We start from the raw sequence: 26522 nt of genomic DNA, 5'->3' as shown, positions 1-26522 counted from the left end.
CCGTACTAGTCATAACTTAAAATGATGCATAACGATCTTTAACTTGTTTATCGAGTAGGTGTATTCTCAAGTACATGTAAGTACACGATGTGGATAATGAATAACTACTAATGATAGATACCCCAAAGTCATGTTATTCAGCTACTTTACTTAGATTACGTGAGTATGTGTATTCTCAAGTACATGTAAGTACACGGTATAAATTATGATTCATTTTTAAAGGTATCTCAAAGTGATATTCCATTTCTTTAGTGGAATTACTCAACAAAGGGATGGAAACACCCTTTTTTTGTAATGTAATGGTAGTAGATATTGTTTAAACAATAGTACTAATATATTAGTTAAGGTGTTAAAACTCAATGCCAAATAAATTTACACATGAAATATCCATAGGACTATATTCTTAATTTGTAAAAATTTCTACATGGAACTTTTTCCCATGTGAAAATCTCTTATCCACATTTTTCCCATCTTGAAAAAGTAAGATTTCCACATGTGAAATCCTTTTATCCACATTTTTTCCATCTTGGAAAAGTCAGATTTCCAAATGGTGAACTTTTCCAAGTTGTTTTCCTTCTTGAAAATGTGTCATTTTTACATGTAAATAATAATCCTACCAAGAAAAATGTGTCATTTCTAAATGGTGAAAATTTCCAGTAGATTTTTACATTAGAGAAAACACACTCAACTTTTTCAACATGGAATTTATGAAACCATTTTTTTTCTTGATTGGAAAATAGAAACCGCTATGCTTTTCCATTTCTATATTGAAATAATGGTAGGAAAAGAGTCTCCTTTCCCTTGTGGGAATTTTTTATGAAGTTCTTGTGTTACCGTAGCTTGCTATAAACACAACCAAAACCCATTGGAATGGGACATCACCACATCAAGAACACCTAGTCTTGTGTATTTACTTGTTGGAAAAACGCATCATCATCTTCCAAAAAGATTAGCAACACGTTGGAGAGTAGATGAAACCACCTGCACATGGGTATGATGTCTTGCTCCACATCACATGACCTTGGCGCACTCAATCATCACTATTGATGATACAACTTTTGTTGCCTTCTCCCTCTCTCTCTCTCTCTCTCTCTCTCTCTCTCTCTCTCTCTCTCTCTCTCTCTCTCTCAAGCCACTCCTTCACACCTTGTTTGTTGATGAGCTCTTCATTGCACTCAACTCAGCTCTACTGTCTCCACTAGGCGCTTGCCAAAATTACCAAGCACATAGCCTCTCTATGGTGGTGCCAACTAGGTCGGCTTCAACCCTTTTCCCTTTCCTCAACGCCCCATCAGAGCAGCAGGCCTTCCATCCATGACCGTTGAACCAAAACCACACGCCTGCCTGCGCATTTTGCTTGCGAAGATGAGCACGCCCCTTTTGACATTGACTCGCCACTGTGTTGAAATCCATTGATGTCCTTACTAAAAGCAAGAAGTGCAGGCAAGGCACAACAAATCCTCCAAACACACATGATGGTATATACTACCTACTACTGTAGTAGCAACTAACCAACCAAAGAGCTTATTGCAAGGAGAGTTGCTTGCACCCACATACTCTTGCAGGAGTATACATAAGAATAAAGGATACACACGAAGCTAATAGGCTTGACTTTCTTCTTGCACAGACCCGGACGGGGATCTACTCCCCACAACTGGTATCAGAGTGATAGGGAGCAACTCCGACCCCGGCCCTTCTCATCCTCGCATGTGCAGCTTACCTTGTGCTCAAGCATGGAATCTTGAGGATCTATGCAGTGAAATCAAAAGCTAGACCTGCAGAGAATTGAGACTGAGCAACAAGCTAGAAGATCGAGAAGTAGAAGAGCTCTACAGAGAAGCAATTTACACTCACGAAGGTGAAGGAAAGTCGTTGCCATGACCACAAAGAAGGGGGTAGCTTCAATCAGGAGATGAGCGACTGTTGAAGTCAAGGTATCACAAATGATACTTAAGGAGGCTCACGGAGTCCCTGAGCAATGTCAACCCTGGTCTAGACTTGCAAAAACAATTATATTGAAGCCACAATCAGCCCGTACTCTCCACATGGTGTGAACAATCTTCAACGTCAAGATGCTGAGCACTCCCTGGATGTGTTCTCTAGCGGCCTCTTGCCTGCTTTGCAATTTGGTAGCTAGCAAAAGGGCCGTGTGTCGCGATTGAAGCAGAAGAGAGAAGTGGTGAGTCAGAGGACTCCTGATGGATACTTTTTCTCGTTGTTTAGAAAGAGAACAAGAAAAAGTAAAGAGAGAAAGAGAGAGCACTCACACTACTCATCATTGCTCCACTACCAAACTACCAAGAGAGTGAATCAAACGAGTCCATCATTAGATTTACACACTGGTCATCTAAATGAGTGTCCACTATCTTATTTCAAACCAATCAACATTTTAGATCTATCAAAAAAATCTTGAAAATACAACCCGACTTTTTTTCTATTTTAGTCAGCAAAAAGAGAAGGCATCTCTATAGGCTTTGCCCTTTGGGCAAGCCAAAAAAAACCAATCAGGGATCCCTTGCACTTCAATATTCCAAGACTTGTTAAGAAAATTTGAGGCATTAACTTCAATGTATTTTCTGGCGAGTAGTTCACATATTCACCCATAAACAACGGGTAAAATACCTCAAAACCGGTAAAAAGCAACCCTTAGAGATCATTTCGTATGGGCCTTCATTAAACGTCTCACAAGATTGTTCATCAATGTATATTATTGGGAGATGCTTCAAGTCTGGAAGCTCTCTCAAGGCAGTGCACCCTCTCAAATCAAGTCTTCGCAAGCCTGTAAGGGTAGCCACAGCCGACACATCTGCCAATGAAGTGCACCCACTCAAATTCATATATCCCAGAGCTCTAAGGGCATCCACACCTGACACGTCTGTCAATGGAGTGCACCCGCTGAAATCAAGAATTTGCAAGGTTGTAAGGGTAGCCACACCCGACACATCTGTCAATGAAGTGAACCCGTTCCCATCTACATCCACAATTTTTACCTGCACACACAATAGAATAATTAACAACACTTGATCAGAAGATGATGACAATGCATAATTCACAAGAAGTTTTGGATAGATTCTCACAATAAATCCCACATTTTGACTTACCTCAACATCATGAGCTTCTGTGAGGGAGGCACGGCATATCTAGCTAGGTACGATTGGGGGTAGGGGACCGCAGGCTCGGTGGGGGGGCCGGTGGTCCCCTGCCGCCGATCGTACCTTGCTAGGTATGCGGTGCCTCTCGTAGAGAAGCTCATGATGTTATGTATTGTATGGAAAACAATGTCATGACACTGAGTATATTAAGGCTTTAATACCAGCACCAGCAATGGACACTTCGTTATCTCGATAAGGGAGAGCTGCCAATGATGTGCTCCAAGGCCATTGATCTCTTCCAAGGAAGAGAAATTTGTCAATCTTAAGCTCCGCAAGTTGTGTAGGGTACTCGAGACGGTCACCTTTCGCACCCCCTCCAAACCTGCCAACTCCAGCACTTGAAGAAGCGGCACACCGCTTACATCCAACCACCGATTGACATTTCCAGACTTGCAGGCGGCCATTTCAAGTGAGAGGATTTGCAGATGCACAAAAGGATCAGCCCTGCAATCGCCACGTAATTGGAGTAGGTAATATATCTCATACACGATCGACTGCGGGACATGTTGACAAAAATATTAACAATCCAACACTTACTCAAGCTGATTATGTTGATTTTTACGTCCCAAGAAGGGCGCATCTGTCAGGAGCGACATGACGCTAGCTGTGGCGGCGCCTTGCGATAGTTCATGATCGCTTGTCTCGCGCTTATCCTGATCTGACGAGCTGGATAAGCCAAGCTCCTCCATCACTTCAAGCTGTCTGCAGGCGGCTTGCTGCTCGTCTACTCTGATCAAATTATACGTCAAGGAAGAACATTTCCAAGTATCTATCTTTACCGGATTCAGCAAGTTGCTTAGATCTGGGATGCTCTCTAGATTGCCGCAGTGTCTCAAGTCCAGCTCTCTTAAAGCTGCGAGAGAGGAAAAGCTTCCCTCCACAGTCCTCAGCTCTTCGCAGCTCGAAAGATCAAAGAATGAGTAACCTGCGTAGTGAGTTAAGGTCGGGGACGTGCTTTAGCTCCGGGCAGTAACTTTCTCAGAGCAGGACAAGCGTCAGGCAATTGTCCCACCTCGGCCAAATGGTCATTAAAAGAGACTGAGAGTTCCTGGAGCTGTGGCAAGGAATGGCCGGTTTCGACAAGGCACATCTACCCCGACCCCAATGTACCCACGACACTCTGCACTTTCAGATTAGGACATCCATACAGATGCAACTTCTCCAGTTTCTTTAGGAAGTTGCCCAATACGTAAGGACCCCAGACTTCTCAAACCTTTCAAGAATTCCAAGATCAGCCATGCAAAGTTCGGAGTCCCTTCCCAACCCGTTATCTCCTCAATCGCTTCCATGTCGTTCAGTTCCAAAACACGGAGAGCCTTCATGTTGTAGACAACTACCGTACATAGGTATCTTCAGAATTCATCACACTTATAATGTACAGAATCAGAGACTTATCATATCAGAGTAGAAACATAGGAAGACAGAGACTCTGTTGTAGGCGAACAGTTCTGTGTGTGTATTTGATGTGTACGTGAATCTGTATACAAGAAGGAGCCTCACGACCCATCGTGAGGGCTCTGACGTTTCAGTTGCGCCCTTTTGATTATTCATTATTTAGTGATGTAACTGCTTTAAATATAATAATGATTACGTGTATTTTGTTTATTGCCAACACCCCCCCATAAACAAATACTGAGTTATTCTGGAAACTCCATTCCCAAAGCCTGAGCACACTTTTAGTGCGACATTGCCGCTCTGTATGACCTTGGCGATGACAATAAGTACAAGTTGGGACAAAGTTAGCAGAGGTTGAGGCTTGCACTGGATTGCGAAAGCGAGAAGGATTGAATTGAGGCTGCATCGAATTGCGTGATGAGCGAGAGAAGAAGGATGTGCGAGACTGTGGACTTGTGGGATTGACCAGATGTGATTGGCGTGAGCTGAATTGCCTTGATCGGAAACGGGGAAGGGATCGAGATCCTCCAGCGAGCATGGCAAGAGGGACAGTTGGAGGATTGCCCGTGGATGTTGGAACGCTCCTTCCCTTATTGCGGATTTGATCCTCCTGCCTTATATGAGCAATCAAGGTAGTTAATGGTAGATTTGGTGTATTAGAATGTTGGGAAATAAACGATTGCCATGTTTCAGGTAAAGCAGCAAGGAGTATATTTACTTGGACCTCATCAGGTAAGAGCAGTCCCGCAATAAGAAGATGGTCGTTGGCCGACTGCCAGGCTTCAAGAAAGGCCTCCGTAGTAGGATAGTTAACCATCTGAATGTCATTCAGCTGCTTGTGTAGGAAGACTCGTGATACCACATTCGTCTGTTGATACTGTGTCTTGAGTAGCGTCCACATTTCATGCGCAGTTTCCAAAGTCCGAACTAGTTGAAGTTGACGGTCGCCGAGGTGCAGGACAATCTCAGTTCGGGCCTCGAGATCTTTCTTCTTCCATGTTGCTTTCTCCGCATCAGTCGGTGGTTGAGCACCAGGAGCAACAGGTTGTTTTGCAGGGTCAGGTTCCGAGTCATCAGTTACGCCCCAATTACCTGCTTTCTCCAGTATCATCTTGATGCGTAGGCTCCATGGAAGGTAGTTGCTGCCTTGAAGCTTTTCTATCTGGTAAAATTTTGATAAAGAACTAGACGTGGATGCTGCGGCCATGGCTCCTTGATAAGTCCGGATCAAATCAAGAGGCTATGTCTGCAGCAGGAAGCGAGAGGGCTACAAAAAAAGAGAATCAGTAGTCATCAGCGATTGATACCATGTAGACAACTACCGTACATAGGTATCTTCAGAATTCATCACACTTATAATGTACAGAATCAGACTCTTATCATATCAGAGTAGAAACACAGGAAGACAGAGACTCTGTTGTAGGCGAACAGTTCTGTGTGTGTATTTGATGTGTACGTGAATCTGTATACAAGAAGGAGCCTCACGACCCATCGTGAGGGCTCTGACGTTTCAGTTGCGCCCTTTTGATTATTCATTATTTAGTGATGTAACTGCTTTAAATATAATAATGATTACGTGTATTTTGTTTATTGCCAACACATGTTTCTCCCCAGCCGTATAAGACCCTTCTGCATCCAGCTGATAGAGCTAGCTGCACGTATTGCAAGACTCAAATATCGTATCTGAGCTAATTGACTGGCATTTGTGTGCTCGGAGCAGCTTCTTTTAGTTCCTGAGAGTGTTGATTTTCTTTCAAATAGAGCCATCCAGGTGCTCTCCATGTGACCATGAGACTGATCACATGCTTCTTCTCCCAGGTAACGAAGTAATCTGACATGCTTCTTCTTCAATAGTTCATCTGTCGTGGAATGTGACAAGTCCATTGAGGAACGTATTGCACAAGCGTGAGCAAGTCATGAATCACTAGCTGGGGCTGCTCACGATCATCATGAATGAGCTCCAAAAGACCATGATATTCCAGCGCAAGCACCTGCACGTTAACTGCATTAAAGGACACCATAACTGCACACGTACAGCTATATATGATTTCGAACTCTAGAGCACACAGCTAAATAGAGAGGCTAGAGCGCAATTTACTACCTCATTATGCATCCTATCCTCTGTGTAGTCATCATTGTGAAGCCGCACGAAGGTCCATGGTGGATAACGAACACTTCTAGTATGGTCATAACTTATAAATGTGGCCAAGTCAATAAAGAGTTTTTGAAGGGAAGAGGGCACTGCATCTAATTAGCTTTTCTCCACAACTTTCAACACGGCCCGCTCACTGTATTCATTCAGGCTGCTAGCGCTGCTCTGCGCATTGCCTTCACTTGACATCGGGTCAGTGATCCATTGCTGAGAATCGAAGTTATCTCGACCCGGACGTATAACTTGCCGAAGCACCTTTCCCCGGAGCATGAGACAGAGAGGATGGCATTGCTCTTCAAAAAAGCAGGAAAGGGCGAGCTTCCGCAAGTACTCGTCTGGGATGATGAAAGACGAGTTGCAACAGTAAGATTTGAGCGCCTGCATAGCTTCCTCCTCATTCAGACTGGGAACATAAACTACACTATTATTGGAAGTTCTTCTAGATGTTCCTTCAATATTGCCTCCCACCTTCATTGACTATACTGCTCTACTCTCAAGCAGAGAACTCACAACCTGCTTACTCCTGCTGGTCACCATTATTTTGGTTCCGGGCTTGCATTTCATGAGCATTATCGTACTGAAAGCTTGGATACTGATCGGAATCAGACAAGCTATTGTCCCACACATTGTCAATGGCAAGGAACGCTTTGTATCTCTGCAGCCCTTCCTTCAATACATTCATTGCCTGCACAATCAATCAATAGCTCGCTCTCTCTCTCTCTCTCTCTCTCTCTCTCACACACACACACACACACACACACACGGCAATCTTTAAACCAAATGAAACCACGAGGCCAACCTTTTATGCACCTCTCTCTCTCTCTCTCTCTCTCTTTTCTTTCTTGGAGAGAACAGGAATTTGTAGTGAAAAAAAGAAAAGTTGCAATGAACGATAGCATTACAGATTCAGGAAGGAGATACAGACTTGAATGGCCCATCGACGGTAGTGCTGCAGCATGTGCGCAAGGTGCCGATAGGTAGTGAAGTTGGAGTCTCAACCGGCCAGCCATCGGAGACCACTGCTTGTGCGCAGGGTAAGAGGTAGCCATGCAGATATGTTCTTTGGAGAAGCCTAGAATTTTAACATGGAATTCCAGCATTGCCACAGAATCTGTGGCACTTTTGAATGTCACCAACAGGAAAAGGAGACAAATCCCTCATTTGACTGAGGGTAAGTGTTGAAATCCTTCTGAGGTCAAGGATGAAAGGGATTGTGTTGTCTAAGAGCCAGTTCACGCGGAACAATGGCCTGCAACATGGAAAGTAAAAATTTCGCAAATACATTGAAAAATGGTGTTTTCTTCCTCTACGAAGCTTAAAAAGTGAACAAAGTTTTGTCATTTTTCTTGGTTTCCAACTTCCTCCACCTCCTCCCATAGGAGCAGCATCGCAACTAGTTTGCAGCAGCTGCAAACTTTTCCTTCGCAAGCCCTCATGGGAACCAAATTGATCACAACTAGTTGGCAACCAAATGCAAACCGGAGCCCCATGTGAACTTGCTCTAAACACTTGAGCTAAAAAATGGCTTCATTTCTTTGTGTCCAGCATGACCATAAGTATGAAAACCTCTAGAAGAAGCTATTATAGGCTTTCCATGACCAATCTTGAAGAGACATTTGTTTGCTATGAACAATACAACCCTCCAACTTAAAGGACGTACTTCTTCCAACCTACAAACCAGCTTAGAAATACAACCAAGAGACAGGTTATAAGAGTTAGTGAGTTAATTGGGGTTAATCCAATCTCCATTTGATTGAAGGTCCTTCCATGTTCTCAGCCCGGCTTTAAAGCATTTGTGTGCTTTAATGGACAGAGATCTTTCAATCAACTTTGGGATGCATCCTAACCAAATGGAGTCCTACATCAGAAAGTGGGCACACATCACAGAGTTTAGAGGAATGTGTAAACCCTTTTGAATTAGAAACCAAGAGTTCCACATTGAAACTGTCAGTTGACTGCCAACTAGTTTAATTTTAAAACCAGAGGTAATGGTATCCCAGAGAGTAACACTTGACCAGGCCTTGTAGTCTTGCAAGTAAAATGTAATTATATCTCTTTTTAGAGAACATATCCAGTCATCATTGTCCAGAGACAGCTCTGACAATCCATTTACTTGCTAATTTAATTGACATACATTCCTGGTTTAAAATACCCAACCCACCTCTGGATTTGTGCTTACAGCAAGTTCTCATGCAAGCAACTTTAGGAATTTTATGTGTATCATCTGAGCCACCCCATAAAAATCTCCTTTCAAGAGTAATAGCTTGATTGAGCTGGAACTTTGTAGGTTTCCAACATGATAGAAAGTAGATTAAAGAGGGCAACAAATGCTGGTTGAGCACAAAAGTTCTTGTAGATAGATTAGGTTGAAAAGAATGCCACATGAAGACCTTTTTCTTGATTTTTTCTAGGACTCAATCCCACCTTTGAGACATTGAGACTATGAAGGCCATTGAAATCTCCAACAATCTGAATACATGTCCATTTGGGATTTCTTGTCAACCTATTGCAGTGACTGATAAAGGAATATCTCCATTAGAGGCTTTAACACCCGTCTTATGGTGATTTATTTAGGAGCCACTTGCTAGGCAAAAGATGTTTAAGCATTTTAAAAAAGTATATGCAAACTCTTGATCAGTTTTGCATAGTGCATCAATGTCATCAGCAAACATTTGCAAACACAGGTCCACATCAAATCCAACAATTTTATCCCTCTGAGCTTACCGGCTTGCATCTTCTTTTTTACTAACCATCCCAAAGAATCTGAAACAATAGTAAACACAAGTGGAGTAAGGGGATAGCCTTGTCTCACAGATCTAATAAGAGTGATAGTCTCAATTGGGTCTCCATTTATTACAATTTTAGTATATCTATTGCCAAAAAAAACATGCACAAATCTTATAAATCTTTTGCCAAATCTCATATTAAATATTGAATTCAATACAAAATCCCATTCAATCCTATCATAAGTTTTGTCAAAGTCAACCTTGAAGAAAAAAAATCATATCTAGACTCTACTGCATGTTCTATGCCTTCCCACAAAGATATGATAGCATCAAGAATAAATTTATCTTTAATAAAATCTTTGTGTTCTTTCAAAATATTGCTAGCCAGCATAGACTAAGTCTCATTGCTAGAGAGAGAAAATCCTTTATATTGAAGTCAAACATGTGATGGGTCTCCAATCCGGTCTCCATTTGCTGAGATCCTCCTTGCAACCTTTTTTGTGGAGGAGTTTAACCATCCCAATGTTAATACAGACAAGAAGAGCTCCTTTCCTAACTACCACTTTTCACACTAGCATGATTATGTATGGTATCCGAAAGTCCTTGTACTATACAAAAGACATTTGAAACGCAAATTGTGTTTCTTTGCACCCTCAAAATTGGTAGTGCTGAGAGACCCACGTGGAGTATCTCGTGATTGCTTAGACTTCTTAGCCTCTTTAGGGTGCGGAGAGGTAGATTGTCTCTTGTTCCTCTTGGAGCATGTGGGAGATCTACCTCGCCATTGGCTCTTAGCCGAATTGCTCTTAGCAAAAGTATTCTTAGAGTAGAGAACATTTTCCTTCCTCTCTTAGTCATCATCATATGTTTAGACATGAGCGATGGCTTCTTCTAAAGTTTTTGAATGTTGGGTCTTGACATAAAAACGATAGTCTTTGTCAAGACCCCTATTGGAACCCCGTATCTTTTGGAATTCATCTAGACCTTCTAGTTTTAATATGATTTCTTGATACTAAGTGAGAGAGAGACCAGACATGCGGCATGCATCCCATGCTAGCTAATTCTTATCTTCTTCATTGGAGTCAAAAAACTCTTTGGAGAAAGAAGCTTGAAACGTTGCCCAAAATTAAGGACGAGCATCTAATGAAAATGTCATCCACTACTTATAGGCCTTGCTTTTAAGAGATAAGACTTGTTATCACATTTGTCTTAATATATGGGGTGTGTCTCAGCCTATGAATATCACCCCATTTGTGTAAGAACGTATTGATCGCATCCTTGTTGCTATCACGCTCTTCACTGTGAAACTCAAGAATGGTGATATTCTTAAGTAATGCATTGATACCTTCTGCATCTTCTGAAGCACCTGCCTCATGGACTTGAGTTGTGCGAACGTGGGTTCCTTGAATTGTGCGAGCTTGGGCTCCTTGAGTTGTCTATGAATGCAGAAATTTCATAAGTAGCTCAGTATGGTTTGTAACATTTGCATATAATGTAGAAAGGTTGCGTTCAAGTACGCTTTGGCAATTTTTCAAAGTCTTGAAAGCAAGTCATATCTACAAGACCATGGTCTCCTAGACCATTATAATCATGCATATCAATGTCCGTAGACCTGTGGTGGCCGGATTTTGATGTGCATGCTCAAAATCAAAAGTGTGTGTAGGTGAGATATCCTCGTCAGCCATGGTAAACACACGCTAATGTAGAGAGAGAAAAATGTCAACTTGTACTTTGTGAAGCTTAAGTCGTGTTTTTTATGCTCAATGACTTTTGCGTTGCATGCGATCCCCCCTCACAAAAATTGTAGCGCTTCACGCCTTGTTCTTCGCAAGAACACCTTCGTTGATTCTTCATAAAAACTCATCATTTTTGTGAAGGATTTTGTTCACGTGTGAAGGTTTTTGTTCACTTGTGAAACTTCTTTCTTGAAAAAAAAAAGAATTTTGGGAGAAAACTTGTGTTTCTCAAAGGAGTGGAAAGGAAGGGTGAAACTACTTTCTTGAAGTTTGTAGCTTTTCTTTCCTTCTAGCTTTATTTGTCAACTCAATTATGCTATTTTTCTTTGTTGTATACAAGAAGTCTCAATAGCTTGGATGGTAGGGTGTTGGCCTCTTACCCCTCATGAAGTGGGTTCAACCCTCCTTCATGCAAGAGTTTAGAGGGTCTTCATATGTGCGTAGCTAACGGTGCCATCAGAGCGTCCGTGCCGTAGAGTTGTCGGTCGAGTTTGCCTTGATCGCTCGTTGTGGAGGGTGGTAGTGGGCGGTTGGTGCTACTCGTTGTATCTTCCCTCGTACTACATACGGGACGGTGTGACTGTCTTCTCCTTTTCTGCACTATGGATCATCGTCTTTCCCGTCTATTGCTTGCGAATCATGGGAGAGGAGACGTGCGCCGTATGTATATGCAACCCGCTTTTCCCCTTTTCCAAAAATAGCTCGAATACCACGGAAAGAAGGAGAGTAATATCGCGTGCTAGTTTCCATCCAACCATGCTATCTTATAGCCTGTCCCTAGCATACACATTGTCCGGTCGTGCCGTTGGCCTTGTTCGTAGGACCCGTCCTTACACTATTAGTCAAAACTAGACCAAAGAAACCAAACTTGAAGATAGCTTGGTTTGGACCCTATGAAGTGGATTGGGTATTCTCCAATGGCACAGTTAGACTTAGAGACATGTTGGGACTACTCTGTTGGGCCAAACTCAAATTATACTATGCCATATCAAAAGGAATCCCATAAAGAACCTCTATTAAACACACAATCAGATTCAAAAGATGAATCTTTGGACCTATTTCACATCAAACTAGTAGAACCACCTCCAGTGGACCTTGTGACAACTTCAAGCCAGCTGCAACGATTGACCACACCATATAGCCTTATTCGTCCAATACTCACAAGCGATACCACAAACCAGTCAAATTGGTCAAAACTTAGTGGGAAGTACCAGCACCACCAATATCCTATAACGTTCATTAGAGGAAATTAAATGCCATGACCATAAAGGAAATTTTGTCAATCAAGATGGACCAATGCATGTTTGACACATCACAAATGGTGCACACAATCCTGAGATAGGAAAGGAGTGGAATATTCATGGCACGTGTGCAGATAACTATGTGAAGGGTGCGCCCAACCTCACCTTAATTGTGTTCTCATGTGCCATTTGTACCCTAATCTATAGAAGTTTCCTCGAGCTCGCAATATCAAGCCTCTTCTCTACACACAACCACTCCTTCGACGACAATTGCAACAGCTCTTTTCAAAACCCCTCGGTGCTCTCTTTGAGTCATTTACTACTAATAGTGAGTATTCGTCTTCTACACAAACTTGCTCACCTGCATTGTGCATGAACAAACAAAAAACTGTCGAAAAGAATATAAGAGACAATGGATACCACGGCCGCACAAAATGAGAGTTTGAAGGCTTCAATAGCTGAGGCAATGAAAGTGGTTCAACATGGTAAGATAGTATGTCTTTCAAGAGAGGGAACAAGATTTGTTATAATTGTGGCATCTAGAAGTAGTGGTGGAAGCAGCCATGTTACCTTTCGACGTAGGTATCACACAACAGGTATTGGCTACATATTACGCAGATAAGGGAAAGGCAGTGGTTAATGGAAGATAACTGGAATTAACAATTGGTGAACTAGCCTACATTTTTAAAATTCCATATGCAACAAAACCCACACCTACCATTACTGACCAGGTTAGTAAATTTGTGAAGGAAGACAAACAAGACAAAATGAAGCGCAAGGATGGAGCCTAGAGCATTCCAATAGCAACACTAGAATGTACCACAATGTACAGATTCATCGTAGAAACAATTACTTTAAAGAATAATCCAACTTATTTATCTGAGAAGTTGTTTGCCATGCTACAGGCCAGAATTTAGGACCCGAAGGCCAATATTAATCTCAGCCAATTCTTATCTACTAGTGTGGTGCAAGACAGTGCCAAGGATAAATATAGAATTCTCTTTAAAGCCTGGTATGTCTGATAGTTTCTATATTGGGAAAATTTGGCCCTAGTCCATGTCAATTTCTACACTATCTAGGACAAGGTGACTAAAGAGAGAGCACCCAAGATCATATTGTCATCCTCTAAAAACACGGAGATAGAGGACACTTGTAAGGGTCAAGGGACAAAGTATACTATCACGAAGCCACCAATGGAAGATAAACCAAAAAGGGACAAGAGTAAAGAGAACCTCCATTCTAGGAGAGACAAGAGTAAAGAGAACCTCCATTATAGGAGAGACAAGATCAGCAAGCAAGTAGCAAAAGACAATAGATATGTTAAAGCAGTTCCAGGCTAGGGCACAAAAACCAATTAGTACTATTGAGCCACTAGTAGGATAGACCAGTGGGCAATAGTAATCGAAGGAGACCATTGCCAAAGACACCAGCATAGTGAAGGTGCCGCGGGAAGCATGTGCGAGTGCAAGTGCGAGAGCAAAGAGAGACCTACTGTTGGGTGGAGCGCACAACAAGGTTACCCTGTTGCAGCCCCTTTAATCTTTTTTATTAAAGAATGAGTGTATTTAGGTTAAGTTGGTAGATGGGTTAGTAGTAAGTGGGATGTCCGGCCAGTTGGCCTGAATCCCAACAAACTCCCACTTGAAGGCCAATTTTGCAGCTCAAGTGACCTGGTATGTACAACCGTGAAGCAGTCTAGTGACTTCAACCTATACCCATCAACTCATTGCAATGTGTAAACTATTCCAAAGCTAAGCCTTTCGTCAAAGCATCTGTTGGGTTGTTGTCAGTGTGTACCTTGACCAAATCAATGAGCTTTTTGGCCAAGAAATCTCTCACGAGATGATACCTGAATTCAATGTGTTTCGATTTTGAGTGAAACACGGGATTGTTTGCCAATGCAAGAGCACTCTAGACTATCACAATATATTAATGGAGTCTCATCAATGCTAAGATTTTTGACCAAGCGAGATAACCATACAATCTCTTTACTTGCATCTGACAATGCAACATACTCTGCTTCCGTAGTGAAAGACGATGTACAATCTTGAAGACATGACCTCCAAGATACTGCTGCTCCAGCAAATATGAAGACATAGCCAGATGTCGATCTCCTATTGTCAACACAACCCACATAGTCTGCATCCGCATAACCCATGATGGATGCATCACTATTCCCGAAGCGTAAACACCTGCCGACCGTACCTTTGAGGTACCTAAGAATGTGCTTCATTGCTTTCCAATGTTTGTTGCCATGATTTGACATATATTGTCTCACCACTCCCACTACAAAGGAAATATCTGGTCTTGTGGACACCACAGCATACATGAGACTGCCCACTGCCGAAGAATATGGTACCTTAGCCATTTTTTCTCTCTCAGCATCAGATTTGGGTGCATCTTCCTTGCTGAGTTTCAAGAATGCCTGCATTGGGATACTCAATGCTTTCCCCCCCTGCATATTGAAACGTTGCAAAACTTTCTCAATGTATGTTTTATGAGATAACTCAAATGATACGACGTTCGCGATCTCTTTTGATTCGCATACCAAGAAAGTGTGTAGCATCTCCAAATCTTTCATTGAAAAATTGTTCCTAAGTGTTTTCTTTAAGTTGGCAATCTCCGCAATGGATTTCTTAGCTATAAGCATGTCATCAACATACAGAACTAGAATGATCATCGAGCCATCATGTAGCTTTCTTGTGTACAAGCAGTGATCCTCTTCGCTCCTTTTATATCAGTGAGACCTCATACATGCATCAAATCTATGATACCACTGCCTTGAACCCTGCTTTAAGCCATAAAGTGCCTTTTTGAGCTTACATACTAGCTCCTCACGAGATGCGTTCTCATGAACAAACCCTTCAGGCTGCTGCATGTAAACATCGTCATCAAGATCCCCGTGAAGAACTGTTGTCTTCACATCTATTTGGACAAGTTCCATGTCCTCAATCGCTACAAAAGAAAGTACGGTTCTAAGCGTTGTCATCTTGACCACAGGCGAGAAGATTTCATCAAAATCGACTCCCTTTTGCTTTGAACCCTTTGGCTACAAGTCTAGCATTGTACTTTGGATTTGGATCACCTGAGGTAAATTTCTTCTTATAAACCCATTTGCAAGGTAAAGCTTTTGCATCATTTGGCAGTTCTACCAAGTCCTAAGTGTCATTAGCCAGAATCGAGTTATACTCAGATTCCATAGCCTGCTCCCACTTCACCACATCATTCATCATCATGGCTTCTTGGTAGCAACTTGGCTCACTGTAATCGGTCATGAACATGATGTAATCAAGACCTGGTTCGAAACGCGCAGGTGGACGAGAGATTCTAGTAGACCATCTCACTCCTTGACAATTGCTATCCGCTCCCTCTAGAGCATTGCTAGTGAAAGGTACATCACTAGCCCGCTGAGTTGATTTCACTGTCTCTGAGGCAACATCCTCAAAAGTGACTCTCCGATCCTCTATTTCCTTGATAGGTTGTTTATGCATCTTCGACTCATTGGAGATCACATCTGAAGTACGGATTACTCGACAAGGTTCCCGATGCCAGAGATGATATTCCATCTCTCCATCTGCACCATATCCAATGAAAATACATTTGTGTGACTTTGGCTCTAACTTCTATCGAAGTTGTTTATGCATGTGAGCATAAGCTTCACAACCAAAAACACATAGATGGTCATAGTGGAGCTTAGGTTTAGACCATAACTCTTCTAGAATCTCATAATTCAATGACATACTAGGCGAACGATTTATACCGTGCACTGCGGTCAAGAAGGCTTCTGCCCAAAAGCATTGTGTGAGATTTGCCATAGAAAGCATAGTTGTGACTCTTTCTTTAATCCTACGATTCATGCGGTCAACAACTCCAGTCTGAGCTGGTGTGTATGGTGGAGTAAATTGTCATTTAGTCCCCTTTTTAGCACAAAAATTGTCAAACTCCTTGGAGACATACTCTCCACCATTGTCAGTCCGCAACCTCTTGAGTTTCTTGCTAGACTGATTCTCAACGAGTGCCAAAAATTTCTAGAACACTGGAAGAACTTGATCCCTATGTTTCAAAGGTATTCCCCACACCTTTCGAGTAGAGTCATCTATGAACGTCACAAAATAGCTAGCCCCCCGTAGAGATTTGGTTGACATAGGACCACAAACATCACTATGTACTAAATCTAGAGGTTCAACTCGCTTTTGACCCAATGGTAAGTGAACGGAACTAGTCTGTTTGCCATAGATACAATGCTCAGTACAGAACGTATCCCAACATGAGGATAAACTGCATAGCAAGAATATATATTTGATTTCCTCATCGAAGACCAAACCTCGAGTGGTCAACTGAGTGAAAATGATATTGAACTCATTAATGTGAGTAGAAATAGTGCCCTCTTTCTTCATACGAAGGTCAAACATCTTTTTCATCAAGAAAATCTTATTAGTGTTACTTTTGTTCTCATAACTGGAACACAACTTATCCCATACATCTCTAGTAGTCTTTTCTCCAACTATAGTAAAGTACACAGATTCGGCCAAATGCAAACGGAGAATAGATTTGGCCTTAGCATCAAGTCTCTCCTACTCAACATCTATATATTCGCCCTCTGGGCGCTCCATGATAGGATCCAAGTGGCCTTTTTGTATAAGAACATCTTGAATCTTCTCTTTCCAGATAACAAAATTCCTCCCATCAAATTTTCAGACATTGTAAATATCATTTTCACCACTAGATGACATGGATGCAAGCTAAAGATAATATGGCAATAAACACTGGTAATTCTGGAAAAAATTTGGCAGAGTTTCACCAGAAAAACTGACAGAATCTCAATCCAAAACTGTCACAAGCGATCAGTAACGCATAAGACAGGCGCATCAACCACTAACTGTGCATAAAAAGTTGAAAGCTGACCCAAGACTGCCAACACGACATCAAATTCACCTAGCCCTCTCTATACATGTCCTATGGCAAGGCCACAAAAAAGGGGTACTCCAGCAATCTGTATCACCGAAAGGATCTCAACATTCGAGAATCCCCCAGCTCAAGAAAACCTCACGCTATCGACCCTCACAAAAGGTTATGTAGACAAGAAACCAGCCCAGTCTCAGAAAGGGTCTCCGAACCGAGTCTCAGAAACGGCTCGGACTGCCAGAAACAAGCCAAATCGGCTCCACAAAAGGTACATATGGCAATTTCCGCAACTGAACGTACATCCGTTGTCAACAATACTGCAAGGAGCAATATACGCACTCAAACATGCACCAAACAAAATGTGCAAGCAGTAAACAACTCCCTGCAGGGAAAAAAACCGCTCTCAAAAGAGCTCAAGCACTATCAAAAGTGCCAAAACAATGCATATACGCATCAAGTACTCCCATTGAATCTGTGCTGATGCAAAACACTACAACGTGTAAGAAACTTGGATGTCCTGTATGTATGCAAGAACATGTGAGGAGATGAATGTTTGAAAAACTCGAGACAATGTCGATGCTAAAAAGTGCTCCTAATCAGCCCATAAACACCGTCGCAATAGCACATAATAGCCATAAAACGGCTATATACAATCCCAAAATAGTCTATGAACAACCTATACTTGTGTCCTATACCTGTACCTGTATCTCTAGCAAAAGTGGAGTTGAAAAATACAACTCCTGAAGCGTAGCTCGGATGAAGCTTTTGACTGCATGAATAGCTTCGAAAGGGGGGTAAAACCGTAAGACACTTGCTGGAAACGCTCTCGGAATGCTGAATTTGCCGATGCCGAAATCGAAAGCCTGTTTACACTTTTGAAAGTGCACGCGCGCGCGGACGTGAAAACGACAAGCACAAACCTTGCTCTGATACCAGTTGAAGGTGCCGCGGGGAGCGTGTGCGAGTGCGAGTGCAAGAGCAGAGAGAGAGACCTATTGTTGGGTGGAGCGCACAGCAACGTTGTCCTGTTGTGCAGCCCCTTTATTCTTTTATATTAAAAAATGAGTGTATATAGGTTAAGCTAGTAGATGGGTTAGTAGTAAGTGGGATGTCCGACCAGTTGCCCTGAATCCCAAAACATAGAGCAGGCTCAAATCGGTGCTAGGCATGAAGAAGAAGGAATCAAGCATTGGCGGATAGTGGGTCAAAACCCATCGCAAACAGTAATCAGATACCAATTATAAAATTAGACAGGCTCCAATGCCTTCAGAAACAACCCCTCAAAGGGAGATTGGTGATGAAGAAGCCATATAAAATTGATTTTACCTATGCTTTTCCAACAATAGTTTAGAAGATGCGATCCAAATATCATTAGACAAAGATGTGTTGTGGCTATCTAGTATGGCTAGAACACGATCATCAACTCTATAGGCCAGATGATGGAAACCCAGACATAATTTCTAACTCAAAAGTAGACAATCTAAAAGAAGATCTCTAGACAGTTAAAGCTAACGTGTAAAAGCTCAAGAAAGAGAAAATTGAATGGACCAAAGAAATTTTGAACCTACAATTGTACTAGTAGTAGCACAACACGAAAATCAACCGTTAGGAAAAGAATGGCGTGTACGAGGGCCTCTTTATTTGGCAGGTCAAGGAAGTCAAACCTTCATATTAAGAAAGCAATCAAAGGATAGCTTTTGAATTAAATAGGCAAAACGGCTAATTTATTTGAATTCAAAATTTTTTCCCAAAATGGAATTTAAAATCTAGCACGTAAAACCATATCATGTAGCATATCTATGGAGAGAGCTCCACGTGTAGATTGCAAATCCATGATCTCCCCTCAAATCAAAGATCATATGTGGTATTTATGGAAGGCGGAAAATCATAAAATTGTCCACCTCCTTTTTGGGGGGAAAACTGCATCCTTTGACCACTTGAATCACCCAGGAGGCAGCAGAGCGATTCAAGTTTATGTTGCATCCAAAGAGAGGAGATTACAAGAAGCTACACCAAAAGCATCACCCGATGAAGGAGGCCATCTTGGAAAAATATATTGATCATTCTTCACTGCAAATAATGGACAAAGATAGCAATTTGACACTCAATCTCAGAAATTTGGAAAATGTGATAGAATCTATTCAATCGGACCTACAAGACAAAGCCAGTGAGTTCACTATCACACTGGTTAATGAAACTTATATGAATATCTTGCCAATCAATAGAATAACCATGATGACTATGAGGAGGAGGAGAAGGATGAAGAGAAAGGGGACCAAAATCCACCCAAAGATGATGATGAAGATGATGAAGCATGTGGTGATGATGCTCCTTCAGCAATCTCTCAAGACTGCAAATTCCTTGGGAGAGTGAAGAGAGTGTAGCTATAGCAAAGAGTACGAGATATTGAGTGTGAATAAGTTTGCTAATTAAGATTTAAACTCTGATATCATGAGAGAGAATCACACTTATGTGAAATAATATAGACTAAGCATAATTCAACACTTGAATAGTAGAACAATGAGACTACAACAATAACTAATAAAATGTGTGATAGAAATGAGAAGGACTATAAACTTAGATGAATTGAGATACAAACTGACTAGCAATTTTTCTTTATGTAGGAAATTTACACACCTAATTAGGGGTTTTAAGTAGATCCACTAAATTGCATTGTTTGGTAGAGTGATTTAAGATAAGCTGGGTAGAGCCATTCACCCATGTATATTAACAACTGACAAAAACAAGAGAGAGAATGCCAATCGTATCTAATAGAAAGAGTCATACATACAAGTGTGTGTGCGCGCGCACACACACGCACACACACACAGGTGCCCACATAAATTATTAAGAAGAAAAAAAACCCAAGAGCTCAAGGATTGCTTTCCTTGTGAGGTAAGACAGACCTTTTGATCTCACTGTCAGATTCATGGGATCTTAGTCTTATCATAGAAAGTGAAAAATCCTCATTTTTGAGTTAAGACTCTCCATTTCAATCCCTCCATTATTCCAAGAGATTTTCTTTTTCATAAGTAGCACTCCCCATGTCGAGGAGACCATTATAAACCTACATTTAATAGGCAGATGGTCCCCCTCATGTGTCTACAAGAGACAACTAGTATGGCGAGCTCTCAAGTCAAAAGTGTACAAGATCATTTGACAACTTCTCTATGCCAAGGAAATGCCATCACATACGACTTGAGCAAAGTGGTTGAATCAGTTGCTTATAACTTATTTTCCCCTCTATAACTAGTTACCTAGATAGCTATTGTAGATTAGAACTCAGTTTAGACGAGACACAAGTAGAACAAAGGGCGGAAAACACTTTGCAACAGTTCAACATTTTAGCCATGACATGTGAATCCAGCCTGAAGCTAGAATTAGCAGTAATAGACAAGCAAAGTTAGAGTTGATGCATTCACATCAATGTACATAGTTATATTTAGAGTTAATGCATTGGCATCATTATACAATCAAACTTTTTGACTCATGTAGATATAGTTGGTCTAAGGTAATATCGTACGTTCGAGGACATATTGAAACTTAAGAGTCGAGAATGTCAAAACTCAAAGAGGGTAGTATAAGTGTTTAGGAAAAACTATTTTCACAACCTTCACAATCCTTTTTATGAATTTTTCAAGAGGGAATTTATATGTTTTGAGCTAACTTTTACTATATTACACTATTTTTCAAAAAAACAAGGGGAAATTTTTCCTTTTCCTCTTCCTCTCAGCCAACGCTTTTAAATTTCAAAGCGGTGCAATTGTGATATGAGAGACACTTTTCTCGCAAACTTTTCACAGCTCGCAAAATGCCAAAGTAAACAATTTTAGGTACCGTTGGGAGTCATTTGTAACTTTTGAAATGTTACCACCACATCCTCACATTCACACACAAGAGGAAGGGGTTGTAGTTATTTGAGAGGGGGGATAAGCTAACTAAACCCGTGTAAGTTGCAATTGCATTTTCTCACCATTTCCCCCCGTAACAAGTAATCATAAACCTTGGGATCCCCTCATATTGTATATTGAAGTGAAAGACTCATCAATCTTCTCCCTTTCCCTCAATTTGAATGTTTTCTCATTCTCTCTTAATTGCTTCTACGCCTCAAAAGAATTGAAAGAGAATATTTAATATTATTATCTTAAGCGTTCACCTATCTCTCTCTCTCTCTCTTTCTCTCTCTCTCTCTCTCTCTATACTTCTTTGTTCTCTTTCTCTTTACTATGCAACTTGTGAATACAACAAAATATTTGAGGAGGGACTAACATCACTTCACTTTCAAATATCTCTCTCTCTCTCTCTCTCTCTCTCTCTCTCTCTCTCTCTCTCTCTCTCTCTCTCTCTCTCTTTTGGGAAAAATCAGGGCTATATATTACAGAGTACAATATAATCCCCAACGGATGCCACAATAGCCTATCATGTGGGGTGTATAAGCTGAATGTAAGTTTGAGAGCCACTATAGTGACAACTCGACTAGAACAATGTCACGGTGGTCTGTATGATGAGTGGAGGAGAAACCACTGAGGAGGTGCATAATGCCATGTACTCTGTCCACCTGTAAGTGTGAAGAAGAGTGGAGATCGGGCCCAACGCCGAAGAAAGTCAAATCGACGAGCCTCGGCTGCTCTAGATGTACCTGAGGAAGAATCCCACCGCCAAATGAGGGTGTGAATGATGTCCAGGCAAATGGCAGTGAGGGTATCCGGTAGGAGCTGTGGAGCCGCACTAAGAATGTGAAGGCAACGAGCTCTCCAAACATTCCATAGTGCAATGCTAGTGATGACTGAGAAGATTTCATCACGTGTCTTAGGATCCCCCTGCCAAGCAATCTGTGGTAACATAGCCAAAGTCCCTCGCCGATAACCAGTCGGGGTAAGCATAAGAGCTGGATATGTGTCTGGCCCTCGTAGAAAAGATGCGGTCTGGGCATCGGCATCAACCAGGAGACAGATCCCCAAGTGAGAAATCCATGTTGAACACCATCTCTGCTAAGTAAAAAGCAAACTGCTAGCCACACTACATGAGAAGACGAGCATGACCAAAGACAGTGTGCAGGTGACTCAGGTAGGCGCAAAGAACAGCGAGTACATAACGGATCATGACCCATAGAAGCTAACCAAGTCCCAACTGGAAGTCCTGCATGTGCAATCATCCATAGGAAAAAAGAAATACGACGAGCCACATGTAAATCCCAGATAGCTGACCAAAACTGCTGTAGATAGGCATGGGAGAGACCTGAATGTAACGAGAAACGCATACGAGTGGGATGCTCTGGATGCTGTCTCATCAATGCGAATCATCCAATTCTGACTTTGTACTCAAAGAATGATACATGTGCACCGGTGGGGTTAGAGTGAGGCCAATGCCACTCTCCTGGGTCCCAATAAAGCTGAGATAGGGCATGACCCTCCCACACCCAAAGCCTCCAAAGTGCAGCATCAACGAAAGCGAAACGGGGGTCAACACAACGACGCTTCCCGCGGGAGCCAACTACTCGTATGGCCTCCCAGCGAGCGCCGGGGTAGACAAGGTGTGGAGAGGTGGTAGCATATGTCAATCTAGCATGCATCCCCGGAGAGTAGTCAGTATCAACTGTGAACAGCATGGTGTCTAAGCGAACTAATAAGAGAGTGCTCTAAGCAAAGAGTCCTTCCCAGCCACAATGTGGAGGCATCTGAACCGTGCCTCACATGACTGCGTCCCAGTGTGAAGGAATGGCAGAGTCAATCTCAAGCAGTCTGTCTGTTACCCCGCGACCAATGTCATAATGTTCTGCCACAAAATCTGCATCCAACATACGTCTCATGAAACAACCACATAGAGGCAGCAGGGCTAGTGTCCCAAGCAGCCCAATCAATGTGAGTCCTCTCTCCAAGCTGACGGGGTGGATTAACCGAAGAATTAAGAACTGCATCATTCCAAATGAGAGGCTGGCGATCAATCTCCTCACGGCATGAGGGAGGTGAGCGTATGATAGCTCGTCGCATGGATACCCAAATCTGAAGGAGCGATCGGATGAAGGGTGAGAGAGTGCTGGTGCACAATGGATCATCCGTAAAGAGAAAACGATACCCTGTTTGCCAAGTATGGCCATCTCTAGTGCCGAGGCGTGGAGTCGCTGTAGAAAGAGCGGCCTGAAGAAGCATTTTCCAAGGTTCTTGGCCGGGAAAAAGACCCCGAACAATAAGGTTCTCTCTCTCTCTCTCTCTCTCTCTCTCTCTCTCTCTCTCTCCGTGTGTGTGTGTGTTTGAGGACAGATCAAACGGACGTCCACCTGGCCGGACACCACATTTATAGTTTATTATTTTGCCGAGCTAGTGTAGTAATACTCTGTCTAAATCCTGATTCCAGAGTAGTAGTCAATTCCCTGAGTAGCAATTCTGTCAATGACAATTGTAAAGGTACATGTGAATCAGCCACTGGCCATTGAGAAAGCCCTAGGTATAAAGGTCAATAATTGTAATGTGAAAGGAGGCTTATCTTTAGAAGAAGAGGGGAGCTCAAAAAATGTACACTCAAGCTACGAGCTCCTCTGAACTTGTAATCCTCGCAGCTAATGATTTGGTAATCCATTTTCGATTCCGAAACTTGCATTGTGTTCCTCTTTCTTTGCTCTTTCATTCAAGTGTAAGCATTGCCAGTTTTGTTGTGGTTCGCGACTGCGTGTCTGTGAGCTATAATTACATATTTGAGTGCTTAAATCGTTGTTTTTGGTCGTTTTGACCATAGGAGAGTGTTCTTAGACCATAGGACGACATTTCTGGCACTATGGTGTATAACATGCACTACAAGCTGACCAAGTTTCATGTCAAAATGTGGTCAAACATGGATCGCGATCCAGGTACCATTTGGAACAACTTTCCCAAAAGAACCATATGCAAAAAAGTTGCAAAAAGTGGTTAAAAGAGCAAAAAATTTAACATTCTCTAAACTATCACAACAGACTGTAAAAGTCAGATTTGATAGGGCAAAACTGATCCAAATTCCAAAAAAAATTTGTGAGCAATCTACAAACATCACAAGCTATTAGCACACCAAAATTTCAGATCCAAAAGCGGAGGAACATGGATTGCGATCCATGTACCTATGAGAAATTTTTGGAAAAATACTTTTCAAGCCTGTAGCAGAGACCATTGTGAACAAAAGTCCCCAAAGAAATTTTGCCAAAAAATGAGTGAAAAGGGCCAAAAACTGTTCAAAGAGGAAGACCCTAAAACAGACCCGTGAATTGACTTTTGCCTGGCCTAAACAAGTCCAAATCACACAAAAACCATATAGCAGGGATCAGGAGACCAAGGACAAGCTGTGTGCCAAGTTTCAGTACCTTCTGACACATAGGTACATGGATCGCGATCCATGTTCCTTTGTCACACACTGATATCATATTTTCACCATAGCTAGAGGACATCACCAGGAGTCCAGTGGTCATTTCAAAAGTGAATTTGGATACCAAAAACCAAGTCAAAAGTCTTGAACTGCCAAGTACTCTGTGCAAGTGCCAGAACTGACCTAACTTTCAATCCAGAGGTCCATTTTCAAAAATTCTGATACCATAGGACCTCCTAATCATGCTGAATCTGATGGTACCAAGAAAAGTTAATTTGGGCTCCAAACATGGATCGCGATCCATGTATCCATAGTGACAGCTTGACCTGAAACTTTCCATATCAGTAGTGCTTACACAAGGAAACATATCCCCGATTGCAGTTTTAGAAAAAAATGAGAAAATTTGGGTCAAAAGAGAGAAAAATAGGTGACAGACTGAAAACCACTGTGCAGACCTAGTATTGGACATTTGACCTATCAAACCAAGTCCAAATCCAAAAATATTTGAGATTTAGCTTGTGGACATAGTCAGGAACAAACTCCTAAGAGAACAAGTCTAGATGTGGTTGAACATGGATCGCGATCCATGTACCTCAACCTCAGAATTTGCTGAAAATTGGTATATAGCTTGCATATGACCTTGTATACACACAATAAAAATTTAAAAAAATGTGAAAAAAAAATAATAGGAACATGGATCGCGATCCATGTACCTCTCAGCATAGTGGGGGTATCTGACTTGGTGATCTTGTATACATACTTTATATCCCAAATCTCAAGTTTGAGCTAAAAATACCTTCTAGAGACCTAGAAACAAGCCAAAGTTTCTGTTTTCTGGTCCCGAGATTGTTTTGAGTGTTGTTTCAAACGCAGTTCACCAAAAGTGCTCTAACTTTTGATAGACAACTCCAAATTGAGCCAAGTATAGTTAGGAAGAAATCTTGCGGACAATAGCACACACCTAGGTTTTGGTTTTAGAGCTGCATTTTTCTAGGTTTCCTAAATCCAAACTTCAGGGTACCCAAAACTAGTTTACAGAGACCAAAAAGTCACAAATTTTTGACTTTTGAGAGACTTAATCAGAGGAAGCAAGTGCTAATTTGCACTTAGCCAAAGTGGGCTTGTCAAGGCCTGCCTTGAGAGTTTTGAGAGAGTCTTGACCATGACAAATCATCCACCACCAGGGTTCTCTGCTCCACTTAGAGAAATGAAAAATGATGTTATGCCAACAACTGGGGGATTCAGAGAATACATAGAGGAGAAGCATCCTCTCATCAACAAACCAAACGTGAGATTCATCAAAGCCAATGAATCCATTAGAGTGCTTACAGATTACACTCATGAGGGCTTATATAGATTCACAAACGAGGATCTATACATCTTCTTGTAAGGTGCAGCAAAATGAATATTGTATTTTTTCAAGATTAGTGATCTTTATTGCTCAAGGTTCCTTTTAGTTCTTAGGTAAAGAGAGAGATTTCCGTCTTATGGAGAGTGTTGTGATCGCGAACAAAGTGAGTGGATATTATGCGTGCAAGTGAATGAGACTGAGAGAAGGAGAGAGTAGAGATACGACACCCGAGAGGTTGTAAAACCCTCCTTCGAAGGCCCCACTCTCGTCGGCGAGAGTGGTCAACTTTGATTGCACAAAGGTGTACAATGTTAATGCAATGGACTGATGCAATGGGACTATGCCGATGACGACGACGGTGATGACGACGGCGACTTGATGGCTGAAATGTGAGATCTTTTAATCGCTAAATTTCGGGACTGTTTCGGTGGCTGAAAATGACTGTTTTGGCTGCGTTTTTATGGCTGAAAATAGGGGAACATCTGCAACCAACTTGGGGGCTGATCTGCTTCTGTGTCTAGGATGAAAACTGCGT

General features: G+C 41.9%; 1 protein-coding gene and 1 pseudogene across 1 annotated transcript; both read right to left on the bottom strand.

The window, feature by feature from the left end:
- Nucleotides 1-2588: 2588 nt before the first annotated feature.
- Nucleotides 2589-26522, bottom strand: part of LOC147429503 (uncharacterized) — a 54005-nt pseudogene continuing 30071 nt past the window's right edge.
- LOC147429505 (uncharacterized) lies at nt 4497-6103 on the bottom strand. The gene has a single exon (XM_086495237.1). It carries the CDS (start codon nt 5752-5754, stop codon nt 4696-4698), a length of 1059 nt encoding a protein of 352 aa, XP_086351363.1. The 5' UTR covers nt 5755-6103; the 3' UTR covers nt 4497-4695.

The sequence above is a fragment of the Adiantum capillus-veneris genome, chromosome 22, assembly GCF_014529385.1.
Source record: "Adiantum capillus-veneris isolate H3 chromosome 22, ASM1452938v2, whole genome shotgun sequence".
NCBI lineage: Eukaryota > Viridiplantae > Streptophyta > Polypodiopsida > Polypodiales > Pteridaceae > Adiantum > Adiantum capillus-veneris.
The sequence above is the reverse complement of the archived record's forward strand: the minus strand, read 5'-3'. Positions and strand labels throughout refer to the sequence as shown.

Excerpts from the sequence above, each read along its gene's own strand:
- LOC147429505 (XM_086495237.1), bottom strand. The coding sequence starts at position 5,754 with ATGGCCGCAGCATCCACGTCTAGTTCTTTATCAAAATTTTACCAGATA.